This window comes from Salminus brasiliensis, chromosome 23 (genome assembly GCF_030463535.1).
Source record: "Salminus brasiliensis chromosome 23, fSalBra1.hap2, whole genome shotgun sequence".
NCBI lineage: Eukaryota > Metazoa > Chordata > Actinopteri > Characiformes > Bryconidae > Salminus > Salminus brasiliensis.
In genome coordinates this window covers 13,277,084-13,292,287 of record NC_132900.1, presented here as the reverse complement: position 1 = coordinate 13,292,287, position 15,204 = coordinate 13,277,084, and the positions used below count along the sequence as shown (strand labels likewise).

Genomic DNA, 15,204 nt, shown 5'->3' with positions numbered 1-15,204 from the left:
TAGGACGCACTATAGAGAAACTGGCTAAATCCTGCTTTGATGTTAGCTGCATGCATGTGCATACGGATGCACAGTCTGTAATCCTACTGTAAGACCTATGTTGAACCCAGCCCCCATCCTCCAATTGCATGAGTTCCCTGCTTTTGAAGGGGCCCCACGGATTTGCAGCCTGCTACTGTTCTATGCAACCCAGTGACAAAGACATTTCACATGACAGTGCCTGATGTTAACATAGCCATAATGTAACATAGTCAAAATACCGAATTTAAAATCCTTACATATTAGCTCATGTCTCAGATACATGCAGAAATCAGTCATTTGCCACAGCATTCAAACGAGCATGGCGAAGTAAAATAGTCCCACTTTAATTATGAGATTATATGTGTTTGCATGTTTATCAGGTCTTGCCATTCGATGGAATTAACAACACAACCATTAGAGAAATTTTCATCTCTGCGTTGGCAGTACATTAGAGTGTCTACATGCATTTGTTATGCTCCATCACATCCAATGGAAGGTAATTTTCTACACCTTAGCTTACGTTAATAGCACACATTCCACAACAAGAAAAAAATGTAAATTGTTTTTTTTCTAAATATGTATTTAACCCAACAATTAGCAATATGTTTTTGTATGCACTCACAAATATGTCCCTTCCAAGAACAGCATTTTATGTTGGCCATGATACTGGGAGCAGCTTTGGCACTGAGAGGAAAATCAAGGATTGCCATGTTGCGCTAAAATGACCACACCAAATGGTCTCTATTTATGTTTGATGAAAGTGTTGTAATGTGATTAATCAACCAATGTTCCTCAAATCGGATAGAATGAGGTCTTTCTATGCATTGTGCTGCCTTCTACTGTGGAGGTCTGTTACTGTTCAAGTGGATCTGTCTAGACTCAAATGAATTGCCATGAGCGATTTGCTATGAGTGCATATAAGGATTTGTTTTATTCCTGTTTCTTCTATCAGGAAAATAAGTGAATAAGACAAGCACTGGGTGAGCGCCTATCGATTGTCCTGTAGCGATTTACTACAGTTAAACCACAGCCAGGTGCCAAACAGATTCAGTGCATGAATGCCAGTGCACATCTAGACCGACAAACGCGTTACCCACACCGTGCCTCCTGTGGTGAAGAAGGCTATCGAGCAGTGGGCTGTGCGAACAAGCAAGAGCTTCAAGTTAGTGAGACCAGACCAACGGAGATACGACTCCCTGAAATTTGGCAAAGACATCCACCACACAGTCACATGAGGTCAGTTTTACTTAAAATGAGTTCTAAAAAGGGTTCTTCAGAGCAAGGCCTCAGAAGAAGCACTTTTGGGGTTACCAAAAGAACTTTTCAGGGGATGGTTTGAGTGTGTAAAAGCGTTAATAAATAACCCTGTGTAAACCGTCTACAATAGTTAGATATTTATAGAACTGTATGTCCAGGCTAGTAACCATTTAGGTATACTGTTGCCAATGGAACATAGGTCCAGAAGGAGTGCAATGGAACACTGACACCAAAGATGCCCCCAAACAATAGGACACCAGCTTGGGTGTGAGGTTCTGAAAAGGGTTCTTCAAAGCAAGGCTTCAGAAGAACCACTTCTGGTAATCTAAAGAACCTTTCAGTGGATGGTTTAATTATGTATAAGTTCTAAAAAGCTCCTTGTGTAAACCTTCTATACCATCTCCTAGAACTGTATGTCTAAGCCTGGAACCACTTAGGAACCAAATGCACTGCTGGCTGTGGAACATGGGTTGAGAAGGTGAGCAATGGGATGCAGACATCAAAGATACTCTTAAATAACAGGATAGCACATGTTTGAGAGGTTTTAAGAAAAGGCCTTCCAGACTGTGCAACGCACAGGTACAAGGAAACATACTGGACTAGACCTGGAGCGATAAATACTATTCCTAGAGAGGGTTTCTAGTGGATACCCCAATGTCACTATGACCCTAAACGGGTTGATCTCAGGGACTGAAACCAGCCATGACAAACAAACCGCAGTATCCACAAGTTACTTTTATGACATACTACTGGAGGTCAGGGATCAGGAAACATCCTATTCATCTCTAGCCACTTTGCCCATGTGGAACGCAAGGTGCCTCCCAAGCCAGTTAGCATGCCGTAGAGATCCTGGGCACTGTCCTTTCATTTAGGAGAATCCTGGTGAGGACCCATACAACCAATTAAGGCACAATACCACTGGCAATGGCGATAGGAGAAATCTATCAACTGCACTGTCAGCACAGGGGTGCAGAAATAGTAGAAGACACTGCTGACCAGCCTGAACCTCCTGCACCTCTGACACCCTCTAGTTGATCTGAGACACTTCAGCACAGACTGTGAAGCAAGCTGTGAAGTCTTTGAACTTGAAGCACAACATACCCGTTGAGGGCTTACACATCCATCCCTAAACCACTCCTCAAGGAAATCAAAGAGTATATTAAAGACTTATTGGCAAACGAGTGGCCTGTGAAATCAAAGTCACTACATGCCGCACCAGTAGTTTGTATTCGGAAGAAGAACGACACCCTGTCTATGCATCGATTATCATCAGCTCCCAGCTTCAAGACCAAGTGAAACTCTATGAGGCTACCGGTGATTCTTTTTCCTGGACCACAGAAGGGAATGTCATCAGAGGCTTTCAGAAGTAAGACATCTGATAGCCTTTCTAACCTTACCGTCTTATTATAAGTATATCAGCCTACCATTTGGATTCTTCAATGAACCTGCAGACTGCAGGACACCTTTTAAGATAACTGCCGGTGTCTCTACTTAGTCCATTTGTGTAATATGCAAGACCATCTGAGAAATGGTGGCAGCTGTTTTGACTGCCTTGATATGCCGTGGCACAATGCGTGCAAGGCCCAGAGGCATGCTACCTAGTTGTCCTGACGTCAGCATGGAGCATGAATGTATGAATAAACTCTGAACACCTAAAAAAGCAGGATCCTGGAGAAAATGTGTGCCAGGGACCCGATCATCCGAAAGGTGTGACATAAGCTTCTTCCTGAGTTAAGTACTACCCTAGCCGAGCTCAGCTATGATTTCCAGCCAAGTCTAACTCAGTTGTTTCACTAGTGAATCAGCCAGAGGAAACTAAAATGAAAGGGCCACAGCTGGCACAAGAGGCACCGGTAAAGTGGGACATCAGACATCAGCAGAGCTTGACAAAGACTGAAGGATCTTCTGTTGTGTTTACTATATAATTACAGTTAAACTGCAGCCAGGTGTGCTTCTCACAATGGTCTTAAATAAGCTCCAAATGGCGGCTCCATCCCTCAACACTTTCGAAACTTTTCACAGGCGTGTGTGCAGGCCGACATGTCGATTTTGCAAATGTGAGCTCTCGTTCTGTGTGCCTTCACACCGCAGCAGTCTTCTGCTCTGTACGTCTACAGCATATGAGTGCAAGTCAAACGCAGAATATGGTTTAGTCACTAGGGTCGGCGCAGTCATAGAAGTAGAATATTTCTTGCAGTTCTAAAAACTTTTTTCCCCCAGAATTCCACTCACAGCATAATGACTCAGCTTATTTGAAGATTGCCTCCTCTGCTGGCCTAGCCCCAGGAGATCATATGGATGCTGGTAATATCTTACAGCTTGCATGAGTAAATCATAAAGTGTTCATTAAGTACTGAGGGAGAATGGTGGAAAATGGATTGGGGCCCATCTGCAGACTGAAGTAGGAATGTGATGGTACATTAGGCTCCTCTGGTCAGAGCATCGAAAAATAAAGCACAAACCCAGGTCAGAACCGCTGACCGCTAAAAGGTGGGTAGCAACATGCTAAGTACCTAAGTAAACTGTACTTGTGTAAGCGGTTTTAATAGCAGATTAAAGCTGCACTCCTACTCAAGTACATCTGGAAGGAAGAGAGTGTACTTAAGCTGTTCATCAGCATTCTTCCTGTTACATTTTTAATGGTGTCCTAGAATGGAAAACTGTATTTACCTTAGCACATGTTCGGTACATGGAAGTGATAAATCGGGCCAATTCCAGAACCCCAAAACTGTCACGCAACAGTCTTGACTCACTTTATTTACACACAACCCACAATCACAGCCTTTTTGAAGCCAAGAAAGTCAAGCACTGCTTAGAGAAGGATCGACCACTACAAGGGAGAGCTGGTAAAGCAAGCACGAGCTAGGCTAAACGCTAACCTAACTCTGAGAAGAAAGCAACATCTGGTAGCACCTGTGAGTTGTTGCAGTGGTGTAATCAGCCAATTAGAGCAGAGCTCATCATTATTTTACCCTAAAAGGAAAATGTGCACGTTTAATTCTGAAGCAAAATAACAGGGTTGTAACTGGGCTTGTAGGACCGCATCTGAGCAATTTTCACCCCAAATAAAGTCAAGAAACAATAACTTAATAAAATACTCAAAAATGGTTAATGCACTCTGTGGCACCTTTAAATAATCTGAATTCAAGGCGCATTCTGTTTTGTTCGTCCAGAGATTGTTCGTCCTGATTGCCGCCCTTGTTGTCACACAACAAAGTCACACATTTTACACGACTCTGTTTCACCAATCAAACGCAGCCAGGACTATACATACGGTGAACTAGCAGCTGGGGTGAACTCACGCAGTGAAAGTGAAGCATTGATTCCGGCACATAACAGTGGCTCAAACAGCGGGCGATTCTGCTGAGGAAGACCACCCCCGGCCTCATGTTCAAGATATGCTTTCCATACAAGCCACAAAAAACCAACAGTAACATCAGGGCTTAAATTACAGGGAACCAGGACGAGCCTTGAGACTTGAGATCCCTTGACAACAATAATATGGGAAGTCTGGGGGGCAGTCACTGCCACCAAAAAAACAACTGTTACTTTATTTTCACCAGTTTATTTATTCTCTTGCTTCTCAGCAACAAGGCAAAGGGTGCAATAAGTAAACTTAAGTGAGTCCTGCAAAGTACCGGTGTATCGATTTCAAGAGCCACCAACTTTCACTTTCACTTCCGTCTCTCATTTATTAGCTTTGTGGAAACCACTGGCAGCAATAGAAAGAAAGCATCCGGGCATGTCCTATTAGAGCAAAGTGGGTGGGGAGGGGGAGGGGCTTATGCTATGAGCTTTGATGAAACAATTATAAAATTCAGAGCTTGTGATTTAGGGGCTTAATTTGTTGGAAGAAAATTCGGCTGTGGCCGTCAGTCATGGGGATCGAGTGACTTTCTGGTCCTATGTCCGCTTCTATAACCCTTTAGGCCACAGCTACGCCCATAGGTGCAAGGGAACAATACTACAATAACTTAACAACACTCTTTATATACATACATTATATGGACAAAAGTATTGGGACACCTGCTTCTGCATTGTTTGGGTATTTAAAAAGAGTTTATCCTGTCCAGGTAAGGCTTTCTACTAGATTGTGAAGCATTGCTGTGAGGATTCGACTGCATTTGGCCGACAAGAGCGTTAGCAAGGTCAGGATGTTGGATGATCGCCACCCCAACTCATCCAAAAAAAAGTATTGGATGGAGCACCATCATTCCACAGAACACAGTTCCACTGCTCCACAGCTTAATGCCTAGGGAGGTTTATACCCCTCTAGCCCACGCCTGGCATTAGGCATGGTGCCAATAGGTTGATGTTCATCTGCTCCAGAGAGTCCTATTCTACTGGCAGTACTTGACAAGATCAGTGTCAGCAATGGGTGCAACGTAAAGTAGCTGAATGCACTCAGTAGAAGGGGTGTCCACAAACATTTGGACATACAGTTTAGCTTAATGACACTGTAATAAGTGAGTCTTTTTATTTGCTTTCTTAATGTTTAGCTACTCTACTCACCCACCTCTGCTGACCACCATGTGTGTGTATGAAAGTGTGTAAGAAATACCACCATGAAGTGTTCACAAATGTAAAAGTCTGAGCAACAGTGAGCTGAGTGAGTGTGTGTATTTGTGTGTGTGCGTGTGTTTGTGTGTGTGTGTGTGTGATGCACGGTCTTCAAAAACAGAAGAGCAGAAATTCCATTGTAGCTGAAAGAGGGAGGTCTTCCCCTGTGCCCCCGAGGCTTATTAACGGCTCTGTGGCTCTCTTGTAATAATCGGTGAGAGTGAAAACAGGAGGGAGGAGGGAAAGAGGGGAGAGAGGGAGAGAGAGGAATGGTGGGACTGTCTTACCATACATGTAGTTGCTTTGCACGGACGCCGCGAGGAGCGTCAGGGCAATGAGCGCGGACAGCGAGAATGCTGGGAATGCCATATTCACTCGCGCGCGCGCTCTCATCCGTCCGTCAGTGGAGGCTGAGCTGAAACCTCACGAGACCTGAGGATGCGATGCTCAAAGAAGTGCTACCTGCAGGCAGGGCAGGATAGGAAACACACACACACACACACGCACACATAAAATACTCATTAGCACATTTAGCCAGCTGGTCAGCAGAGGTAATAAGATGTAGTGCATGTATTCACACGCGCACGCGCACGCGCGCGCTCACGCTTTGACATACTGATGCACTGCCTCAGAGATTCCATCGATCTGCTTAGTGTCACTCGGCGTGTGTGTGTGTATGTGTGTATGTGTGTGTGTGTATGTGAATGAGGTGACGCAGCGATCGACCCTCTGAGTAGAAATCAGCCTACGCAGGACCCTTTGCTGGAGTGGGGTGCGACACCGTGAGGCCGCGTTGCTATTGGTTAACGCGTGTCACGTGATCGGTAAGCTCGAAATAGTTCCTCAAAACACTACTTTCCCTGTTTTAAAGGAGAACCCCAAGCGAAGTGTTGGGGTGTAAACAAAGTCCTGCAGTGTCAGACAGTCCAGAGACAGATGGGGTTTTTTCACAGCTCACAGTGATGGTGACAGAAAGGAACTCTAAACTGTCTAGTGCTTCACTGCTTAAAAAATGAACCCTAATGAAAACTCTCGGGACACTGAGATTAAAACAAATAAGGGAACTTTGCCAGCATCCCGCTGGAACCACAGACTACAAACCCCTTAAGTTTAGACAAGGGTCCAGACACAGGCTGTAAGCTTGCTTTACCAAATATCAGTCAGTGCAACACGGTAAGCAGTAAACGGGGGGGTGTTGTACCAATGAAATTCATGCAATGTCCAAACTTCAGCTAATTACGTACAAACCCTTTGTCCTTTTGTCTAAGGAAGTGGTCTGGTACAGGAAGAGGTCAGAGGACAGACTCAAATCTACAACAGCATCAGGAGACAAGTTTCTGAGAGTCGACAGCTTGGGAGATAGGCGGCTCACGTCAACAGCTTGGACCAAGTCTCAGTTTCAGCTGTGAAGAAAGGACGTGGAGCTGCAGGTTTGCCTGGCAATTGACTACTGAAGATATTGGGTGTGTTCGGTAGTGTAAGTGGTTGGTGTGGCGCAACAGATACCACCCCGTGGGAGACTGGGGTTCGATTCCCAGTCTGGGTGACTATGCTGCGCTACACCAATAAGAGTCCTTGGGCAAGACTCCTAACACTCCATTGGCCCATCTCTGTAATACGAGTAACCTTGTAAGTCGCTTTGGATAAGAGCGTCTGCCAAATGCCATAAATGTAAATGTAAGTGAGTGACGACAGGTGGTCAGAATTAGATACCTGGTTGAAAGTGAAAGGCTGTGAACATCCCTGTATTATATCAATGGAATCACAAAAGGGCAGAGAAATTCAGTTTATTTGTGTAGTACTTGAATGAGAATATGTACACATCACTTACACACTTCTCATATTTGACAGATTTGCCATGTTGGCTCACACTGCTTTTCCCTCTGTGTGATACACTAAAATCCATGTGGCATTTTTTTAAACAATGCATGACTTTGCCTCACGTTGCTCGTCATTGAGATTGGTGAGATTCCTGCAAATGATTTTAGCCTCTTTGGCAGGTACTCCATGCTTTTCACGTTTATTTGGCTGTAAAAGCTCTTTTTCCTGTGATTGACAGATACTGTTTGATTAAAGGACTTCTTGCTCAGTGTTACAGCTGCTCCATGTTCAGTGTTCCACATACTGCCACCTGCTTTACTGGAGGGGAAAATGTCTAAACAGCAGGACAACGAGAGAGAGGGCTAAAATGTGGGAGAATCCATATTTTACCCCATATGGAAAAAAAAAACGTGAGATTGGCAGATATAAACAGTGACTGTCTCAACGAGAGGCCACCACAGATCTAGCGCCTCTGTTGGCTGGTTGCAGTATGTTGTGTAGCTCTGGCCATAACCATATGTTTCAATGACAAAACAGCTCATTTCTCTCCTGAAAACTGCCTTTCCAGGGGGCGGGTCTAACAAATAAGTAGGCGAGTCTGTCTCTGCCCCTGGTCTCTACTGTGTAGACTCTGGTTGCAAATTTGACTACATGGCGGACTGTTTTGGCTTCATGTCTTTTGAACGAAAGGGAATGAAACCACGATGTCCGTGTTTTCTGCAGTCATTGGGTATGAGTGATTTATTTATGCAGGAATTTTGATAAATCGTCAAAACTCCCATTTAGCCTGTGGGACTATCCCTTGTTGACCCTTTGACCTGAAAGTTCTGATTCTCAGAAACAGTCCCTCTCACATGAGTTCTTCTTTCCTTTCTTTTTTCAGATTTTTTTTTTTCACGTTCAGAATCCCATCAAAGGCATTCAGGAATGGGATTGTGCTCAGACCCCACTAGGCAACTTCAACTACGATGATGTGCTTTGTGACTGCCCTCACAGTGTAAATTCCTTTCAGAAGTAACGCAGGATTGAAACTAAAGTGGCAGTTAGTCGGCTCTGGAGGATAAGTGGTTGGATATGTAATTACACTAAGATTTCTCACAGGTGTTTAATAGGCTTTCCTGGATAATTGCATTGATGTAGGCATCGTTTTCAGTCGTAATGTAGTAGTTAGCATACTACAAAAAGGACATTTCTCATCAATACACCCCCAGCACACAATAGCGATGGTTAGAGATGTCCTGATCCGATCCAAATATACTAATTAGGAGTATCTGCAATACCGAACAAACCAATGCCAATCCGATCTCTGTGTTTCTGTAAATACTACATACTACAATACATATATAGATATGGTGTGCTGCTTATAAATACTGAAGTAAAATCATGTTATTTTTAGTAATAGGTAATATAACAAGACATTCTGGACTGATTAGTTTAGTTTCATTGCCATTTTTTTAAACAACCATTTTATTGTGTGGTTAATATCTGATAATACAGTCTGACTCACAGATCATGTCGCACCTATAAACACGCAGTAAAACCACTTCATGTGTTAAAGGGTGTAAAAGCTCTGATTTGAGATCTTTCATCTTCTGAGACAGCTCTTCACTTCTGCGGCCTGTGTATAAATCCCCATTAATGGTGCCTAGAGTAATGTGCCGAGAGTAGGCCAGAGGGTGCTCTGCTAGTACACAGCGGTAAAAATCGTGGCTCGTAACTAGAACGAGCATAAAATAGCCAATGTCTGATCCATTAAAATCTGCCTGGATCAGCCCCAATCCACTGGACTGGACTGGGACTACCTTAATGATGAGTATAAACAATTTCTTTGTAAAGCCTTTGTAAATTGTAAATTCTTTGTAAAGAATTAATAAAAGATGTGAAATACCACATGCAAGCTTACACTCGCGCATTGAAATGACATTGCATGAAAGTAAGCCCAAAATGACTGCTTTCCCTGCTTCAACTGGCAAAGCTTGGCAGTCTTATGAGTTCGGTTCAACACGTAGCAGTGTTGGCATGTGTGTATTGATATTCATATTTGGACACTTTGAATTAATGGCATGGGGTATACAGCAGGGGAAATGTGTGTACTGCAAATTTTGACAGGTTTGGTTTTTACCACAGGGAACGATAGCAGCAGTTCACTTTCCAAATACAGAAAATCTACTTAGGCCATGTTTACACAGCTGGTAACAGTGGCCCCAACCCACAGATTACCTACTTGCATGGCAGTGTGAACACACTGAATGGGACATTTTCAATTCCGATTCGAGGCGCTTTTTTTAGGGGATTGAAATCCAATGCATATCAAATACATATATGGTGATGCAACCTTTACGTCATTCCAGCTCAGTCTTCACTATAACTTTGTGCCCTTATGTCATTAAAATGCCAGTCTTTCGTTTAGCAGGAGGATCGAGAGAGCGTGGGCTTGTAAACAAAGAAGCACAGCACTCTTTCACGGGGAAAAACCATAACAGCTCTGTAAAATCATGGGTAACGTTAAGGATATTTTATAAAAAGGGAGAAGGAAAGGTGTCAAAGGAGCTTTTTCACACCGACCGAGTCTCTTTATCCGGTGTGTATTTCTGTTCTCTCTGAGTTTGTGTGCCTGTGCTAGCATTCTTCTCCATGCCAGGTAAACGAAAGAAATGTAGTTTCTGTTCTCTGTTTGATTGTCTTCCACAAGAAAAGCAGACAATGTCTCCTTCCAGTTTACTAGCTTGGTCTGGCTGGTCATGCTGACCAAGCTGGTTGACCAGCAGGACCAAATTGGTCGACCAGCATGACCAAACTGATCAATCAGCATGACCAGCAAGACTCAGAAGGTTGACAAGCATGACCAGAATCACCAAACTGGTCGACCAGCATGACCATCAAACGCCAGCGCAGAACATCTGATACCAGCTACCAGAAAAGCTGTTCAGACTAATGTCACAAACACCACAAACTACAAACACTGTAAAATGTATCCTAACATCTTATTTAACTGATAGATACCATTTAGCCTAGCTTTTTAGCTAGCTAGGTCAGTGCGACTTCACAAGCTCAGCCAATCATTACCTATGCACTGAAAGTTAGCTGGTAGATTTGCTATTTATCTAGCTAGCTAGGTCAGTGCGACTTCACAAGCTTAAGACAAATATTATGTTGTGTTCCATTTACCTCGGAGGTCGGATGTCCGAGCTCGGAATGACATCACACCCAAGTTACAAGTGCGTTGCAATAATTGTACACGATTTCAAAAAAGTTGCAAAAAACAGTTAGCTAAAGACTTTGGCGTTTCACAATCCTTTACAGCGTTTTATAACAAATCTAACCAAAATATGTTCAACTCTTTATGGCCCAGGTTAACATACATTTACATTTATGGCATTTAGCAGACGCTCTTATCCAGAGCGACATACAAGGTTATTCATATCACAGAGGTGGGCCAATGTAGTGATAGGAGTCTGGCCCAAGGACTCTTATTGGTGTAGCGCAGCACAGTCACCCAGACCGGGAATCGAACCCCAGTCTCCCACATGGTGTTGTAGCTAAGTAACAGGTAGTGGTGTTATCTGTTGCGCCACACCAACCAACATAGTTAGCGTTGCCTCAGGTTAGCATTGTTAGTAAAGGTGCACGTATTCGTCACTGTACAGTGTACACTGTACAGCGAAATGTGTCCTCCGCATTTAACCCATCTGGTAGTGAACACACACTCACACACACACACGTGTTAGGGGCAGTGAGTACACACACACACCCAGAGCGGTGGGCAGCCAACTCCAGCGCCCGGGGAGCAGAGAGGGTAAAGGGCCTTGCTCAAGGGCCCAACAGTGGCAGCTTGCCGAGCCCGGGAATCGAACCCACAACCCTGTTATCGATATCCCGGCGCTCTAACCGCTGAGCCACCACTGCCCCACCCACCACTGCCCCAGTGATAACATTGTATGGTACTTTGGGCATCCAAACATCATGGAAATTCATCCACAGATCTCAGAGAAGTCAGAGAGATAAATAGATTGAAGTGCTAATAAACAGAACAATGCTACTGTTTTTATTGCTGTTGTTGAGGTGTGGCCATCTTGGATTCTGTAATCTTGGAATCTCGGGGTTGCTGAGTCTTTCTTGACTTTCTGAGAGAAGGTAGAACAAGAGAAATCCAACTTATGGGGGCGTTCTAGCTGAAATGTTCTACTTGAAACTCTGACATCCCAGTTTAAATGGAACAAGTTTTACAAAGCCTTTGACTGGATAGCTAGCATGTAGCTAGCTTTGCTATTTAGCTAGATAAGTCAGTATGACTTCACAAGCTCAGCCGAATATTAGCGGTTTAGCAAAAACTGATAGTTAACAGGTAGCCTAGCTGTTTACCTGGGTGAGCGACTTCATGAGCTAGGCCAAATATTAGCCATTTCATTAAATGTCAGTTCACTATCGGCCATCCTTAAATTGCAAATGTGGCAGGAGAGTGGGGGTTTACAGGGCTACAGTCTCAAAACATCGCTAGCTTGATTTGCTAGCAAACATACTCTGAGCACTGGTTACACACAGGTTTTCAGGTGCTTTATATTTCGAGTATATGAGTGTTATTGGATCGCTCATTACACGGGTCTGAGGTGATACTGCGAGTCCACTGAACCTGTTTATGTTTGATCTACAGCACTGAGGATGCTGTCACTGTGATTCTGCCATGAATGAGTTTAATAGACCCTGCTCTCACTGACAGGACTCTCAGCCGCGTTGCTGTCCGCTGTTGTTCCCTGCTGTCAAATTAAGCGCTCTGTCCGCTTCTCGTCACCGGCAGAAACGAGCTGCGTTTTATAAAAGCTCAGTCTGGACACAACAGACTGGACAGATTTGTGGAATAATAGGAGGCGTTCGCCCTCCTCCCCTCCCCTCCGTCTCCTGCTCTGACCGCTGCACACGGACGCGCGCGCTCCAAAGAAAGGTGCACGCGTCGCCACACAGACTTCACCGCGCAGTCGCGGCTCCGGTCACACACACAAACACACACAGACACACGCACACACACACACTTATGTGTAGCCACACAGGCCATGACACGCTCTCGCAATATTGCAGTCAGCGCACACAGACGCGGCTCGGGATACAGTCTCTTAGACACAAACACACACACATACACACACACACACGCACGCACACACATGCACGCTCTCTGGGCCAATATTCCTTTGCGCGCGCGCCCGTATCGGTTTCTACCAAAGTCACGGCGTCGCCTACGGGACGGGCGTGTTTATCGCTCTGTTCCGCTGCGCGCGAAGAGACAGTTGGTCAGAGAGGGAGAGAGAGGGTGAGAGAGGGAGAGAGGGAGAGACATGAGGGCCATCTCAGAAAAGCCTCACGAGATATTTCTTTCGAGCCCGCTACCTGCTGTAAGAGGACCTGAAAAAGACCCGCCCGTTGGGTTTTGTGTATGTGTGTGTGTGTGTGTGTGTGTGTATGTGTGTTTGGCGGGGGGGAGGGAGGTGTTCTCGCGCCGCCTCTTTTCTCCCGTCAGCGAACACCTTGTCTCGCCCTCCTCTTCCTCCTCCTCCTCTTCCTCTCTCTCTTCCTCTCTCTATCTTCCTCTCTCTCTCTCCCGCTGAGGCTACTGGGGCCTCGCGGAAAACAGAAGCAGGTGCGCGCCCAGCGCGAGCTCGCGGAGCGCAGAAGGAGCGGCGGGGTGGATGGAGTGGTGTGTGTGTGTGTGTTTGTGTGTGTGGAAGGGAGGTGATGTTGCTGGTACCAAGAGGAGGGGAGAGGGAGGGGGAGGCGCGCAGGGGGGCACGGCGGCGCGAGCAGCCCAGAAACAGGGAAGCATGAAGCGTGCGCGCTTCACCAAGAAGCCCCAGCCTCCGCCCGCGGTGCAGCATCACTTGCGCGCCCGGCTCCGCTTTCCCGTGTTTGTTCCGGTCAGATCGAGGTGGTCGTGCCTCATGCACGCGCATTCCATAACACGCGCGCGCCCCCGTTCAGGTACCGTTCTGTGACAGGTGTCTCCCCTCCCCATGTACGACGCGAGGACGCCGCCGACGATAATGTACCTCCCCGCGCGCGCGCGCGCGCGCGTGTGTGTATGTGTATATGTGTGTGTTCAGAGAGAGATCAGCTCGTATACACACCGTGATGCCGCGCTCGTGCTCCGGCCAGATCGCTCCGGTCTCCGCTCTCGTGCCTCCCTCCGCTGCTAGTTGTTTTCCTTTGCTTGTCTGCTTTTTCGTCTCTCTCTCTCTTTCTCTCTCGTTCTCTCTCTCTCTCTCACTCGGTCTCTCTATCTTTCTCGCTCTCTCTCTCTCGCGCTCTCCACGGCTACCGTTCACTGCAGCAAAAACAGTCCGACTGAAAGACAGGAGAAGGGAGGGAGGGAGGAGGGGTCTTGCGCGCGGGGCGGAGGGGGGAGGGGGAGGGGATTTTAATACGATTTGGCCCGAACCATTCGGATAAAGAGGACCAGAGAGAGAGAGAGAGAGAGAGGGAGAGAGAGAGAGAGAGAGCAAATGAGGGAGAGAGAGGGCATGAAGGCAAGAGGGAGAGAGAGATAAAAAAGAAGAGAGGAGGAATAAACGAGAGAGGTAGAATGAGCAAGAGAATGAAGGAGAGAGAGAGAGAGAGAGAGAGAGAGAGAGATCACAGCGAATGAATAAAGAAGAGAGGAAAGTAGAGATAGAAGGGAAGAAAGAGAGAGAAGAGCATAGAAAGGAGAGGGAGGCAGAAAAAGTGAGAGAGAATTTTAAATACAATAATATTTATTATTATTATTATTATTATTATTATTATTGTAGTAGTAGCGTGAAGTGGGAGGAGCGCAGTGTGAGGTGTGGTCACCCTGAGCGGAGTCCCCGCGCGTTGGACCGAGAGAGAGAGAGAGAGAGAGAGAGAGGGGTGTGTATGGGGGTGGGGAGAGAGGGAGTTTCGAGCCGCGAGAGGATTAAGGATTAGTTTTGCACGCGGATTACTCGCTGTGTGGTGCGGGGTTAAATATGGAGGCGCGCGAGAGGAGAGGCGGGCCGCCCGGGAGCGGCGGAGCGGAAAGGAGCGCGCGGACAGTCTGCGGGACAAACCCGCCCGCCCGAGCAGAGCGGGATGTGGAGCGCGGGAGACGGAGCCGGAGACCGCGCGCGCTCGGCGACTGCGACCCGCGGGCCTCGCGCGGCTAAACGCAGCAAACGAAGCGTGAGAGAGATTAGATGGAGCGATAGGAGCGCTAATCTGGAGAGACACGAGCGCCGAATTAAAGCGGGACTGCGTGATGGAGAAGCGCGCGGAGAGATCATCAGCGCTCGTGCTTACAGTTACACCTGCCGGCCGGCAACCGTCACTGCGCGCGCTCACAGTCCGGTTACATCACACAGCAACGGAACCGGTCAGCACGGTCCAGCCTGCCTCACATTACGACCGGCTACGACCCGCCTTTCTGTGACCAGAGAGGGAACTTTTATATCTAAAATAAATTATTATCATTATTATTATCATTATTATTATTATTATTATTATTATTATTATTAATTATAATAATAATCATCATCATAACAGTAATTGTGGTATTCTTGTCAT

General features: G+C 46.1%; 1 protein-coding gene across 2 annotated transcripts in view; it reads right to left on the bottom strand.

Moving 5' to 3' along the window:
* cadm3 (cell adhesion molecule 3) overlaps positions 1 to 14,008 on the bottom strand; it is a 160,546-nt gene extending 146,538 nt beyond the window's left edge. Inside the window, exons 1-2 of one of the 2 annotated variants that reach the window (XM_072668823.1) lie at positions 13,773 to 14,008; positions 6,126 to 6,300 (exon numbers count right to left, since the gene is read on the bottom strand). In XM_072668823.1, coding sequence (XP_072524924.1) covers positions 6,126 to 6,231 — 106 coding nt within the window. In that variant the 5' untranslated portion in view covers positions 6,232 to 6,300; positions 13,773 to 14,008. The remainder of the gene's footprint in view (positions 1 to 6,125; positions 6,301 to 13,772) is intronic. The other variant, XM_072668824.1, reaches the window with a different exon arrangement.
* Between the last annotated feature and the right edge of the window lie 1,196 nt (positions 14,009 to 15,204).